The 15,522-nt window shown below is 40.0% G+C and overlaps 1 protein-coding gene across 1 annotated transcript; it reads left to right on the forward strand.

The window, feature by feature from the left end:
- The first annotated feature begins 84 nt into the window (after nt 1-84).
- mapkapk5 (MAPK activated protein kinase 5) lies at nt 85-15,522 on the forward strand. Its single transcript, XM_037680313.1, has 14 exons — nt 85-318; nt 2,608-2,681; nt 5,055-5,130; nt 5,734-5,831; nt 8,107-8,215; nt 8,357-8,446; nt 8,766-8,861; nt 9,153-9,233; nt 10,166-10,353; nt 10,686-10,806; nt 10,976-11,106; nt 11,293-11,408; nt 11,770-11,874; nt 15,316-15,522. The coding sequence occupies exons 1-14, from the start codon at nt 283-285 to the stop codon at nt 15,408-15,410; spliced, it is 1,416 nt and encodes a 471-aa protein (XP_037536241.1). The 5' UTR covers nt 85-282; the 3' UTR covers nt 15,411-15,522.

Raw genomic sequence — 15,522 nt, forward strand, 5'->3', positions numbered from 1 at the left:
TGAGAGAAGAGCGAGTCGGACCCCGAGGTTGTGAGCCGAGCTGGCCTGAACTAACGTCACATCGAACCGGCTGCTGGGCTTCGGGTCTCCGGGCGGACCACGCTCGGCTCTGGCTGATCTGTGGGCGAATATCATTTCGCTGTAATGGCCTTATTTTGTCATCAGCAGTGATATAACAAGCCTTGGCCCAGGCAGGCCGAGCCTTTGTTAAGGTCAGAGTAAACGCTTTGTTTCTACTTCCTGACACCTGAAGACTTGATCTGTCCGGAGCACAGCACCGTCATGTCAGAGGATAACAACCCAGACAAATTCATCAAGGCAAGAGCATTAATGTCATATCTTTATTGCTGCTTAGTTCATTTATTTATGATCTGTGTCTACAACATTATATTATTAATTTTCATGTGACAGCCTGGCATTTAAATTGTGAAATTAGACATGAATAAATTGGGTATCCTTACAACTCAATGAAACAATGCTTGTGTGTGTGTATATATATATACATATACACACACATGCAATGTATCTTCATGCTTTTGAGACGTGATTTGTTGTTTATTACAAAAAAAATATGCTAATAGATTTGTTGTTATCATTAGAGACTAATGATCTTTGCCATATAATCCTGTTTCAAACTGTTTGACTTTAATTAGTGTCACCTTCAAGCTTTTTATCAGACATTCAGTCTATTTAAAAAGAGCAAACCGCTCTTGGTTTTGTTGTGTGCACAACACTGAACGTGGAGCAAAGACTGGAGCTGTCTGAGGAATTCAGAAAGAAGATGATAGATATCTATTTTAAAGTTAAGGACTATGAGGCCACCTCCAAGCTGTTCTTCTGACCACGGCTGCCAGTGTTATAAAAAAAAAAAAGTATAAGGTTTGTGGGACTATAGCCAACCTCTCAGAACACGGACGCAAGAGGAAATGCAACCCCACGTTTATCAGACAGATGGTAGAAAAAGAGCCAAGGAAATCATATATAACTATTAGAGTCAAACGCTTGTGATTACACCATCCATTGCGCTTTGAATCATATCCTTCATGGAGGAAAATCCTGGAGGGATAGAAAAACACATACGCCAGACAGGAATTTACCTAGATACATGATGAGGATGTCAACAAATGTATCTGTGTTTATAAGTATGGCAGAAAGTTAAACAAGCAACCTTATTCTGGGCAGTGGAACGTAATCAAGAACACACTACCTGACTCGAGATTTGTTCCTGTGTCACTCCTTAGTCATCTTTATGTCTGCGGGAAAACTTGACCTCTTTGACTTCTGGTATCCAGCTGGGAGAGTAGAAATAGTTGAGAAATGTATATTGTAATGTATATTGTCAAGTGTATGTTGGATAGGAGCAGGAGCATTTGTTATGAATCTACTTTAGTGGGTTAACTGACTTATCTGGTCTAATGTAGGCCTTCTAGTATCAAGACATTAAACTATTGTGACAACCGCCAGTATGCTGCCCAGTTAAATATTATCAGAAAAGGCCAGATCTGATGGGTCAGTGTGGTTTTTGCCTATCTAATGGTTTTATTTTTACTATATTTATTGCCACCTATTAAGCATTATTTCTTGCCTGTTTGAGTTGCATTTGCACAAAAAGCAGACTGTTTAGTCCTGTTTTCTCCTTCATTTAACTCTTAAGCAGAATATTGATTTTCAACTCATTTCTTTGCATTAGTCGTCAGTTTTTCAACATAGCATACCAGTCCTCTGTTTTGGCAAAAGTCACTAATCTTTAACATATTTATAGGAAGCTTGTTTGTCTTTGTCTAGTCTACAAATACTTTCTGTTAAGGATCACACTGACTGTTGTGAAACCAGACAAAGGATAATGGATGTTTACTTATGATACAAGTGAGTGCTAACACAGAGGAGGGGGGAATGCTGCTTCTTAGCTCTTCTATAAATAAGTTCTACAAATATAAAAAGTTTGTTGCTATAAATGTTTATTTCAGGTGCTATTCTGGGTATTCAGAAAAAAAAAAACGTGTTTCTATGTTTGGTATTGAGAAAAGTAAAAATAATCACAAACATCAAAGTCCATGCTCAATAATCCAGGTATAAAATCCAACATTTTTCAGTCAGGTCATCTGGACAGTTTCTTTTTTTGTGCTGAAACGTTTCGCCTTCGATCCAGAAGGCTTCATCTCTTCACGTTTCAGCACGAAAAAAGAAACTGTCCAGATGACCTGACTGAAAAATGTTGGATTGTATACCTGGATTATTGAGCATGGACTTTGTTGTTTTCAACCAGTTTGACAAGACTGTCAACAAGGAAGAGGGCCGGCAATGGAGGAGGGGCGTACCAAAGAGACCATCTTAACACAAGCAGAACTGGTTTGTTCCACTTTGGAGTAAGCTGTTGGAGGAAGAATCAGTTTTGTCGTGTGTTTCCTTGACTGATGAAGCCTTCTGGATCGAAGGCGAAACGTTTCAGCACAAAAAAAGAAACCGTCCAGATGACCTGACTGAAAAATGTTGGAATCACAAACATGTTTCTGTTTTAACAAAATCTTTTGAGCACTATTGTCAGTCTCTTCTTTACTTCTTTCAAATATTTGGTACATTATCAGTTCTGGGTTGTCTTTCAAACAGGAGACGTCGATTCTGGATGAATACAACATAAACTGGACACAGAAGTTGGGAGCTGGAATCAGCGGACCTGTCAGGTTCGTACAGTTTCCTCAGCTGTCAGTCTTTTGCTATTACCAATATGACTCTGTATAATTCTTAATTTTAAAATGATAAACTCAGTCGTAACAGGTAAAGTCTAAACCGTTCGGAAGGTATTGTCATAATATTTGTTTATGTTTGACAAAGTAACCTTTTAACCCCTGCTGCTGTCATTCATGAAGGAGGATTTATTTGTGCTGCCAGTTTTTGTCTGCTGCTGCTCAGGTTACAAAATCAAACTGGGACATGTTTGACATGTGTGCCGAGACAGGGTCAAGTTAAATCGCTATCTAGTTTCATATAAATCTGTTGATGGTTTACTCAGAGTATTGTAACATGTGATAGGATTAAAGAGAAAACATAAATGTTGCTGTAAACCCTGGCTGCTGCTGTGTGGGATTATATCACTGGATGCTGTTGCAGAGATGACGATGGAACAGATTCATGTGATATACTAAGTGGGCTGTTGAATAAACACATACAGTATCTCTCTTCAAAAACACGTTGGAAGTTTGCATTTTATTGTGTTTTTACTGCATCTTGTTCTCTGCATTATTCACAAAAATAGCTTAATTTTTATTCACTGAGCCCATGAACACACCTTGTGAATAAGAATAATATGGATGGAGTTTTGGATAGTTCAGCCGATTAATGGAAACTCTGTCTTCAGTATATTTTTTCATTCAACCTTTATTTATACAGGTTAATCCCATTGAGCCTTGGGGACTCATTTACATGGGAGACCTGAATTTTTAACAGAGTGATGACAACAGTAGACAGCAATAGACAATCATAAAAGATATGTACAAATTATTATTTTTTTAACAAGTTAAAATAAAATGGCAACCAAAAAAGAAAATCAAAAGGAAAAGTAACGAAAACATAATATAATAATGATAATAATATCCAAAGCAAGTTTGAGTCTCTTGTGTTCAGCCCTTTGTTGCATGTCACTTCCACCCTTTTCTACCTAATCCCTGTCATAGTACTGTATATAAATAAATTATATTTTAAATAAAGGACACTATGGCTAGAAACTATGTTTAAAAAGTGTCAGATTTTTGTCACTTGCTTTATTTGGTCAAATAAGGAGCAACAGGCCATGAAGCTTTAATATGGAAATCCTTGGTCTTTGCATCGTTCTTGTTGTTTTATTTGACTAAGACACAATGTGTGTGCCTGCTGAGCTTCAATCTAATCCATAACTTTTAACTTTACAACCAGAATGACGTAACATTTTAGTGTGTAATCGAAACTCTACTTCGGCTAATAAATACTTTGGCAGGTTAAGTTCGCACGATGTGGATAGAAAATTAACCTTCTTTTGAGAGACTGCAGTCTTGGTGTTTAGAAGTATCTGTCCGATCACAGATAACGGCGTTATTGTTTATTCTGCATTTTGAATGTATCACAGGTCAAAATGAGGCAAGAGCAAACAGTTACTTATTTCACAGGTTGGTCACTTCAGTCTGACTCGACAAGAATACTGAGAAATTACCTCAACATCTCTCTGTCTAAAGACTCTGGGATTTATGATGGGACCGTTTCTTTTTTTTGAGTGGCACTTTGCTCATCCTGTCTCGTGTTTGAGTTTGGTTTCTGCTCTGATTTTTATGAAGTAACACTATCAGCTCCTTACTGACCCCCCCACCCCCTCACTCTTTCTGCCACCAAACACATTGAACCCCAACCCTCCTCTCTCTGACTCGGTGATTCATTACGCAGGTAGTTCTTTCCACTGAACTGACCTTTGGCCGAAGCAGAACGTTTTCTGTGGTAATACTTTAATAAAGTAATCTGAGCGTGCGGGCCAGAGGTCGCTGTTTAAAGTGAAAATTCATGATAGAGAGAGTGAATGGTTGCTTGTCTCGTTTGTCTCTGTGTGTCCCTGTGATGGACTGGAGACCTATCCAGGGTGTACCTCACCTCTTGCACCAGCGACCCCCGTAACAAGGAATGATGGATCGATTTTAAACTATGTGACAATGAAAGATTAGTTGGATTTATTTTGGTTCTACAGACAAGATTCACATTTTCATGCTCTGTCTTGTCTCTGAGGCCGTGTTCAGACCTTGCATTAATATCCGTTTTGGGTAATGGGATTGCAAGCGGGCCGCTTTGATTGAGAGCTTTCCCACCAGGCAGTAAATAAGTACTCTGAAACATGTTTGCAGTCGAATATCAATTACTTACTTTGTATGCAGATGCACACACACAATACACAGTAGGCTGTCCAATGGAGCAACAAAGGCACGGCCTGGTCTGTGGTTGTTTCTGTAAAAATTACAATCCATATAACATCTGAACTATATACTGTTTGTACCGTTTTTGTTTTTTTTAATATTTTTTTTACTCCTTATGTTTTCCAGAGTGTGTATGAAGAAGTCATCTCACGAACGTCTGGCCCTAAAAATCCTCATTGATCGTCCCAAGGCCAGAAACGAGGTTAGCCCACTAAAAACAAGTGCAAGTCATCATTGTTTTTCTGCCTGTCGCTCTGTCTACCGCGCTTCGGCCTCTTGTCCGCGCTTTCTTGTTGTCATCCTGCAGAGAACAGTTTGTCTAGCAGCTTCTTCATGTCATTAGCGGTCCACTGTTTTGATCAAAGCAGTGAAAACAAGATATGCTTCACAGGCTCGCGCTGACGAACTGTGAAAGTTGACACTTGACAAGAAAAAACCGACACTGAGAAACATATACTTCAGGTTTTTATTTAATAGCTCGTAAATTTAGGGTGTTTTGTGTGTAGATAATAATTTTAAATAAAATTGCTTTGAGTTGTCTTAACAGTGCAATTACTGTACATGTATAAATATACAACTATAATGGATTTTTGTTTGTTTGTTTTAGACATTAGCTTGAATTCAGAGTGTTAAATGTAACAAATATATATTACATGTTACACCGCTATTTAAATGAACCATTAAACACCACAGTTTTATTTTGACGGGGTGTATGTAGACGCTCTTCTGTGGTACGGCTATTTCAAAGTGAGAATGCAGCAGATTTGAATAAAGTGCCTTTAACTCACTGTTTTATTTCATCCAGGTGCGTCTCCATATGATGTGTGCCAACCACTCAAACATCGTGCAAATACTGGAGGTGTACGCCAACAGTGTCCAGTTCCCCCATGAGTCCAGCTCCAGGTATGAAGCTCATTCGCACGCAGTGTGTCCGTCCCGTCTCCTGACCATTATCGCCTGCAGCTAAAGGCGAGGTGCCATGATGTTTTTGCCAGTGTTTGTATACATGCAGTTGTTTGTCTGCAGTGTTAGCAAAATATCTCAAGAAGCAGTAGAATGGAATTGGCACTACTTGGAAGCACATCTAGGGCAGCACGGTGGCACAGTTGGTAGAGCTGCCACCTCTTAGTGAGAAGGTTGCCGGATTGAATCCCGGCTGTCTTTCTGGGTGGAGTTTGCATGTTCTCTCCGTTCGTGCCTGGGTTTTCTCTGCGCACTCTGGTTTCCTCTCACAGAACAAATATTGGGAGCACCAGTGACCCCTGCATCCCTAAAAGGAAGAAGTGGGTAAAGGTAATGGATGGATGGCACTTCTACAACTGATTAGCTTTTTGATTGAACCCCATTCAAGATGGCTGACAGACTTAAAATAAACTCTAAAATGGTTATAACTCAATCAGTTTTACAAATATTTATCTAAAATTTGGTGTGGTAGTAGCTGAGAGTAATCCCTGGTACATATTTTGACAGCTAAAAGATTATATAAGGTCTTAACTATTTGCCAGCTCTGTCTGTTAGCAAAATACGACACAAAATACTGGTCAGATTGTAATGAAACTTTTAGGAAATAGTATTTAGTTGTACAACACAGGTGCATCTCAAAATAATTAATATGAAAAAGTTAGGGTTTTTTTGTTTATCATTTCAGAAAGTGAAACTCCTATATTACATAGAATCATTACACAAAGTGAAATATTTCAAGCCTTTATTTCTTTTATATATTTTTTTGATTATGACAATAAAAAAATCTAAATTCAGCATCTCAGAAAATTAGAATATTCCACAGCCAGTTTTTGGTACTTTTGTCAGTGTGGGCAGGAGCCAAGTCCTGCTGGAAAATGAAATAACCTCAATAAAGCTCTTCAGCAGGAGGAAGCATGAAGTCTCTAAAATGTCCTGGTAGATGCTGCGTTGACTTCATAAAACACAGTGGACCAACACCAGCACAGGACATGGACCCAAACCATCACTGACTGTGGAAACTTCACACTGGACTTAAAGCAACGTGGATTCTGGACCTCTCCACTCTTCCTCCAGACTCTGGGACCTTGATTTACAAATGACATGAAAATTTACTTTCATCTGAAAAGAGGACACTGGACCACTGAGGAACAGTCCAGTTCTTTTTCTCCTCGGCCCAAGCAAGACGCTTCTGTTGTCTCTGGTTCAGGAGTGACTTGACTTGAGGAATGAGACACTTTTAGCTCATGTCTAGGTGTTAAACAGCTGATTAGGGTGAGACACCAGGAGTTTACAACATCTTCACAATGTTGTCATTTTTTGAGACACTGAATTTTGTTTTTTCATTAAGCCATATTCATCAAAATTACAAGAAATAAAGTTTTGAAATATTTCACTGTGTGTATTGAATCTATGTAATATACGAGTTTCACTTTCTGAAATGGTTGAATTTTTCACAATATTCTCATTTTTTAAGATGCACCTGTACAACAGATCAACTTTTGGAGTCAGTCTAATTCAAGAAGGTCGACATTAGCCAACACTAGAACGGCTATTACTCGGTACGGTTTATAGATATCCAGCTACTATTTCATGTAGCAGTAGCTGACAGTCCATCACAACACATACTCTTAGTGTGATATCTTGTGAAATTACATGAGCGTAACATTACTTTCAAGGCTTTGGTCAAAACGGCTACAGCTCCATCGCTTCTCAAGATCATTTTATTATAAAACTGGCATGAAAGTCATCAGTGATGCATTCCTTCTCAGAATAGTGGGATTGTATTTACCATATTTTCTGGCATATAAGTTGCAGGGGTTTTTTTTGCATAGATTTGTCAATCCTTCGACTTAGATGCCGAAGCAACTTGTACTTTTTTTCATATTCTTAATACAATTTTTGACTGACGCTTTAAATTTTGAAGAACTGCAACAGCGAGTCCCCCCGTGCACGCTTGCTTCACTCAGCTGGTGCAGGCGGAGGAACGCTGGAGAGATGATGGATGGCGCGCCGCCCACAAAAATGAAGCTGCTTTGATCATTAAATAAATGCATAATAAACACGATGGGTCAGCGGTGACGCATAATGAATGCGACTTATACGCTGTTTTTTTCGTGATGCTTTTTTTGACTGATGTGACTTATATACCGGAAAATACAGTAACTTGTTTTATCTGTAATGGGTTTTTTTTTGTGTGTGTTTTTTTTTTTTACAGAGCAAGACTTCTGATTGTTATGGAGATGATGGAGGGTGGTGAGCTCTTCCACAGAATCAGTCAGCACAGGCACTTTACTGAAAAAATGGCCAGTCAGGTCACTAAACAGGTATGTTAAGCCTTATACTTTGTCTTTTTTAATTAAGCTGTTCAGATTCTGTTTAAACTATGAAATGGAAGAGGCAACCGCTGTAAAAAGGCTTTGCTGTGCACATCAAACGTCTCTGTGTGACGTCTGTTCCGCTTGCAGATTAGTCAAGCATTGGCACATTGTCACACTCTGAATATTGCACATCGTGACCTGAAGCCAGAGAACTTGCTCTTCAAAGATAACTCTCTGGTAAGATGCTCAAGCTGAGCTGCGTTGCACACGTAGACATAAACCTTTAGAAGTATTTTTAGGACAAGCACAGCTGCCACAGATGTTGAAAGTCTCAGAAATTCAACTCCGCAGCCAGAACCTTTGATACTATGGAGTAAGAATTGTTTTTTTTGGGCTGTGTGTGGTGGAAATGTCCAAACTTCTGTTGTTTAGACAGTTTGCAATCAGATCATGCACTTGTCAACTTCAGTGATATCAATAAAATTTCTGCAATATAACGAGTGAAAGTTGCTACATTCTGTTTTTGCTCTAATTCCATAATTAATTTTTCTCAAAGGATGCACCTGTGAAGTTATGTGACTTTGGCTTTGCCAAAATTGATCAAGGGGACTTGATGACCCCTCAGTTCACTCCTTACTACGTAGCACCTCAGGTACCAAAACGTTCCCTAATTGTGAGAATCCTGAGTCTGTGTTCACATTATTGTTTTCACGTTTATAGTTTCCTTCATACGTTTTTATGCAATCAAATTACTTCTTCTATTTTAACCTTTTGCAAAGTTAAATAAGTTCAAATAGCCCAAAGTGCTCATTTTAACATTTAGCTACTGTTTTTGCTGATTTTAGCTACAGTTCTGCTTGTTTTAACTTTTCTGGTATTTGTTTGTTTTATCATTTTATCATTTTAGATTAAAATAAACATAAATATTTATATTTCTGTGCAGGTACTTGAGGCTCAAAGAAGACATCAGAAGGAAAAGTCTGGAATCATACCTACCTCACCAACTCCTTACACATATAGCAAGGTACAGCTCCCATCGCCTGATGGGTAGAGATGAAACGTCCATACTGCACAAGGCGTTAAAATAATACAGAAGTCTTCAATGTTCATTGAGAAACCTGATCACTACAGGGATGACTGAGTTTTTCAGTCTGTTCATCATACATCTGAGTTGCCGATACCTGCGTCCAGATGGAAGCAACCTGAAGTCACCATGGAGTGGGTGATCAGGATCTGCCAGAATCTGCCTGGCCTTGTTCATTGACCTCACCTTGTGTAGGTCAGTGAGGTTCTGTAGGGCAGTGTACTCAAAGCAGAGAAAAGTTGTTGAACTTTTGTTTAACCTACAAAAAATGTTTTTAACCCTCGTGATTTATTCTACCCATGTGTTACCACAAGTTTTTTTCTAAGCTGTAGTCGCAAATGAGACCTCGGCAAAAGGTTTTCACATTAAGAGTTGAAATTTGCCTTTCAATATTATCATGGTGCGTGCTCAATAATCCAGGTAGATGAATCAGGTCAAGTCAGTTCCTCTGGACAGAGTCGTCTTTGTTGAAACATTTTGTCTTATCCAAAATACTTCTTCAGTCTGAGGAGCTGCAAGCAAATAAAACTGCTGTTTATAAGACCGAGTTTGTTGCAGCTCCTCAGACTGAAGAAGTCTTTTTAATAAAAGATGAAACATTTCAACAAAGAAGAATCTGCTGCTTTTTCCTAAAAAATGGCAAAGATAAACAGAATATAAACCTTAGCCAAATAAGCGCAATAAAAACAAAAGCAATGACGGGTAAGGATGGGTGGTTCATCGCAAAGGGGCTCTGATGTTGCTTGCTAAATAAAAAGTGAGTGAGTGAGTTCTTGAAGAGCTGCGTGATCGATTCTTGTATGTTTTTTTTATTTTGCTTTTATTTGCAGCAGAAACACAAAAAACAATAAATTGTAATTGTGTTTCTGCAGAGCTGTGACTTGTGGTCCCTCGGTGTGATTATCTACATTATGCTGTGCGGCTATCCTCCGTTCTACTCCAAACATCACAGTCGCACCATCCCAAAGGACATGAGGAAGAAGATCATGACAGGCAGCTTTGACTTCCCCGAAGATGAGTGGAGCCAGATCTCTGAGATGGCCAAGGACGTCGTACGCAAGTAAGTATTTTTAGTATTTTCTTGTCATTGTTTCTAAAAGGTCTTTTCTGTGTATTTTAGTCTTTGTTTAAGTTCTTGCATCTTTTATCTCTTTTGTGTTTCTGCATCCCATCCACTTGTTTTACACTATTACTGTTTAGCGTATTAGTTTAAATGTTAGATTCTTATTACAGTTTCTTTTTACATATTATATTCTGCTATTGTTGGGTGTAATTGGGACCCTGTGTACATAATTTCATTCCAACTCGTGTACCAGATGTGATGCAAATGATACTAAACCTACTTGAACTCATTCATTGTATTATTTCTGTCTCCTCTTCACCTGTCTGAAGGCTGCTGAAGGTAAAGCCAGAGGAGAGGCTGACTATCAACGGAGTGCTGGCTCACCCGTGGCTCAACTGCACCGAGGCCCTCGACAACGTGCTGCCGTCCCCACAGATGATGATGGACAAGGTGAGCTAGAAGCTGCTGCTCAGAGTAATCTCTACTTGTGGTCTTCACTCTCAACCCGCTCTGCAACTATTGGTAATACAGTTGTGGAAAACAGGTGGGACAGACTCACTTGTCTGGACTGGGATTGTAGCTTTTGGTTTTGTCTCACGGATCTGTTCTCCTCTTCCAGGCGGTAGTTGCAGGTATCCAGCAGGCACATGCAGAGCAGCTTGCCAACATGAGAATTCAGGATCTGAACGTGAGCCTCAAGCCCCTAAACTCCGTCAACAACCCAATCCTCAGGAAGAGGAAGCTGCTTGGGTACGATAGTTTTTTTTAAACTCCCCTTGTTATTATTAAACTGATGTGGCAGCTCAGGGAGGGTAAAATTAGTACTTTGATGCCTTTGTTTTGTCTGGATTATTGTTTCTCTCCAATTTACTTTTAATAATTTGTTGTGGGGTTTTGTAAAAGTTTGCTCTCCAATGTGCTTTCTCGATGTTGCAGCTCCAAACCTACTGACAGTTTCTTCATTAACGACCCAGAAAATGGAGGGGAGGACTCCAACGTAGCGCTTGAAAAATTAAGAGACGTCATTGCACAGTGTATACTACCACAGGCTGGTCAGTAACTGCAAACCCACAGCTAATGTCGATATACTGTTGTTTCCTGCAGCACACCGAAGGATGACGTATTTAGTTGTTTTGTTTTTTCAAGAATGCATTTTTAGTACTTATTGGATTAAGAAACTAAAGTAGATTCTTTGCATGCAGGAAACATTTAAAAATTGCATTTTATATTGTAGGTTAGTTTGGCTGTGGAAGACGTCCATAAATAAAATATGTAAAACAACAGTACTATGTGAACTTTTTATCTATCACAGCTTACACAGAGGACATTTTGTAAAGAGATGACAAGAATTTACCAGATATGGCTTAAAAGAGATGGATGTTAGATTCTGAGGTGAATATTTGTGTGTTTTAGGAGAAAATGAGGATGAGAAGTTGAATGAAGTGATGCATGAAGCCTGGAGGTTCAACAGAGACTGTAAGCTGCTGAGAGACGGCCTGCACGGGCTCAACTGGGACGGTTGGTGCCTTTTTCACCTTTTTCTCTTTTCCTATAACCGCTAAATGCAAAGAAGCTATCATTCATTATTCTCTGAACTAAAGTTAACTCGTAAACGCTGTCAAAATATGCTATTTTTTAACATTTCTGATTAGAATTTTTATCCTTCTAACACACTTCCTAGATTATTAAATAGTTGACGGAGGGTTAATGTAACTCAGACTCAGAGCTTTTATAAAAATTGCATTAGAAAACCACGAACATTCCTCCCCTTTGTTTATAACTACATTTAGGGGTCAGTCAGAAACCTCCCGCTAGAGTTTGGGATATTTCAACGCAGCTCATTTGCACATGGTCTAAATCCCAATTTGTGATTAACACCTTAAAATTATTCAACATCTGTTGACTCTTGTCCTTACAGCTTTTAGGTGTTTCTTTTCTAAGAGCGAAGAACTTTACTTTTCACATTTGACCTCACATCTCTGACTCCATTATTCTCCCACTAACTTGTTTACATCAGAGGATAATTTTACTGACTCAACATCCGTAAAGTGCAGAGATTTCCCCAAGTGTACTCTTCAAGCCAAGTAAATATTATGGTTTCAATCAAACTTAGTTTAGAAGGGAAGATGGTTGAAATGGCTCTTTTAATTACAAAGGTTGCAGAGCCCTGACCTAGAACATGATGATGTTTGTGAATATTCTTTATTAGCAGCTGCATGCAGAGTGATGCAGTTTGCACTTCTTTAACAGCACTTTTGTCCAGTATCATTAAAGCCAAATGAGATTCCATACGTGTTAATTTAGAGAATATCTTAAAGAACAAAAGGCCAATTTAAAATACAACTTCCTCCTGGAGCTATAATCCATGTGCTTAAAGTTAAATCAATACTAGAGAAATTGCATTTCCTGTGAAAATGCAGTGTAAATGCTTATTGCTTATTACTTGCTGAAAAACAGCTGAAATTAGCTAAATTCATGCTGAAATCTAGCTGAAATGGAAGAGCAAGCCTAAATTAGCAGAAGAAAGCAGAAAGAACACATATTTGCTGAATTAAGTTTAAATAAGCTGCTTCAGGGTAGAAGCTGTTCATCAGTCTAGTGGTTCTACACTTAATGCTCCTCAACCTCCTTCCTGAGGGGAGCGGGGCAAAAAGTGTGTGAGCTGGGTGAGTGGGGTCCTTCATGATGCAGGTGGCCCTCTTCCTGCATCTAGAGGTGTAAATGTCTGTGATGGTGGGGAGACCGACTCCGATAGACTTCTGTGCAGCCTTCACCACTCTCTGCAAAGCTTTTCTTTCTGCAGCTGTGCAGCCTCCATGCCACACGTTGATGCTGGAGCACAGGATGCTCTCCACTGTACACCTGTAGAAGGAGGTGAGGACTGAGCTTCCCAGACCAGCTCATCTCAGCTGTCTGAGGAAGTAGAGTCTCTGATGAGCTTTCTTGATCAGGCTGGTGGTGTTGTTGCTCCAGCTGAGGTTGTCATTCATGTGTACACCCAAGTACTTGTAGCTGGAGACCACTTCCACCGCAGATCCTCTTATGTTCAGGGGGGTGTAGATGTTTTTGTTCCTTCTGAAGTCCACAATCATCTCCTTTGTCTTCTTCACATTGATGTGAAGGTTATTCTCTCTGCACCAGCTCTCCAGGTGTTCCACCTCTTGCCTGTAGCTGGACTCATCATTGTTTGTGATGCATCCCACCACCGCTGTATCATCTGCAAACTTTACAATGTGACAGCCTGGATGGGTAGCTGCACAATCATATGCGAGCAGAGTAAACAGGAGGGGGCTCAACACACATCCCTGAAGAGAGCCAGTGCTCAGGGTTATGGTGGAGGAGAATAAGTTGCGGATCCTCACTGACTGTGGTCTGTTTGTTAAAAAGTCTAGTACCCAGTTGCAGATGGAGGGGCTTAGTCCTATAGTGAATAGTTTGTCCATCAGGGTTTGGGGGATCATGGTGTTGAAGGCGGATGTGAAGTCCACAAAGAGCATACGGACGTAAGAGTTTTTCTGCTCCAGGTGGTTGAGCGCAGTGTGGACCACAGAGGAGATGACATCCTCTGTTGATCGGTTCTCACGGTATGCATACTGATGAGGGTCCTCGTTGATGTTGATGGTTGTTTTGATGCGAGTCATGACCAGTTTTTCGAAGCATTTAGCGACTATCGGGGTGAGGGCCACTGGCCGATAGTCATTCAGACCAGTCACTGTAGAGCTTTTTGGGATTGGGATGATGGTGGCAGTCTTCAGGCAGGTGGGAACTGTCTCCAGGGTAAGTGAGGTGTTAAAGATGTCTGCCAGCACCTCACAGAGCTGATCAGCACATTCCTTCAACACTTTTCTGGGGATGTTGTCTGGGCCGGTTGCCTTGTGCGGATTAATCCTCCTGAAGGTACTCCTTACTGCTGCTGAGGTCACGCTGAGATGCTCTTCATCCGGTGGTGAGGTGAGTCTGGTGCTGGGTGGTCTGTTCGGGTCTTCAAAGCGTGCATAGAACTTGTTGAGGGCATCAGGCAGAGATGGGTCTTTGGGGCATTGTTCACTCCTTCCTTTATAATCTGTTATACACTTAATGCCCCTCCACATGCTCCGAGGGTCTTGTGAGATGAATTGACCCTCGATCATCTTTGCATATGTGCCCTTGGACCTCTTAAGACCAGCAACCAGCTCTTTTCTTGTCCTACTCAGCTCCTCTGAGTTTCCAGACCTGAAGGCAGTGTTCCTGGCTTCCAGCAGGGTACGCACCTCTGCATTCAGCCAAGGTTTTCTGTTTGGGTAGCTTTTAACATTTCTGATAGTGGAGACGGTTTCAGTACATGTACTAATGTAACCCAGAACTGAGGATGTGTATTGGTCCAGATCAAGTAATCCTCCATTTTCAGCAGCTTTTCTGAAAACCTGCCAGTCTGTTCGATCAAAACAATCTCTCAGTATGGGGCCACTGTCCTGGATCCAGCATTTAACTTTCTTTTGTACCGGTCTAGAGCGTCTCAGCTGGGGCATGTAAGCAGGAGCCAGGAAAAATTGAGATGTGGTCTGACAGTCCTAGGTGGGGGCGGGGTTCGGCTTTGTAGCAGGATTGTCCTGAAAGAGCTGAACATTTTGATATACGATTTGTTGAAATAGCACAAAAATTGTGGAATGAGAAAGATGCTGAAAATGCTGATGCTGAAAGAAGAAAAATGGATCACAATAGTGTGAATGCTTCATAAAACATTCACAGTATTGGCTTAAAAAGATGGTTTGGTGTTTTACAGTTTGTGGAGTTCTTGTTATCGGTCAGAGCGGTTTTCCAAACTGAGATATCTCTGACGTCTCACTTACTGCTCATAGCTACTCCACAGAAATCCACTTCAAACAAACTAAACCAATTCCACGAATCATTTCACAGATTCTGTTTTCTCACAGTTTGAGTGTTCGGCAACTCTTTAACTCTAACTTTTTGTTATTGCAGGGCGAGGCTTCTCTGATAAAGTCGACAGATTGAAGCTGGCAGAAATTGTAAAACAGGCCATCGAAGAAAAAACAACTCTCCAAGAATCTCATTAGCAAACACTATCTTTCTATCCTTTTTATATTGTTTACTACTTATCGTTTATTATGACCATTTTTAACCCATAAAAAAGTTTTATGTCAAATTGTTTTTTGTCCCATAAATTAA

The sequence above is a fragment of the Nematolebias whitei genome, chromosome 8 (genome assembly GCF_014905685.2).
Source record: "Nematolebias whitei isolate Nwh7 chromosome 8, NemWhi1, whole genome shotgun sequence".
NCBI lineage: Eukaryota > Metazoa > Chordata > Actinopteri > Cyprinodontiformes > Rivulidae > Nematolebias > Nematolebias whitei.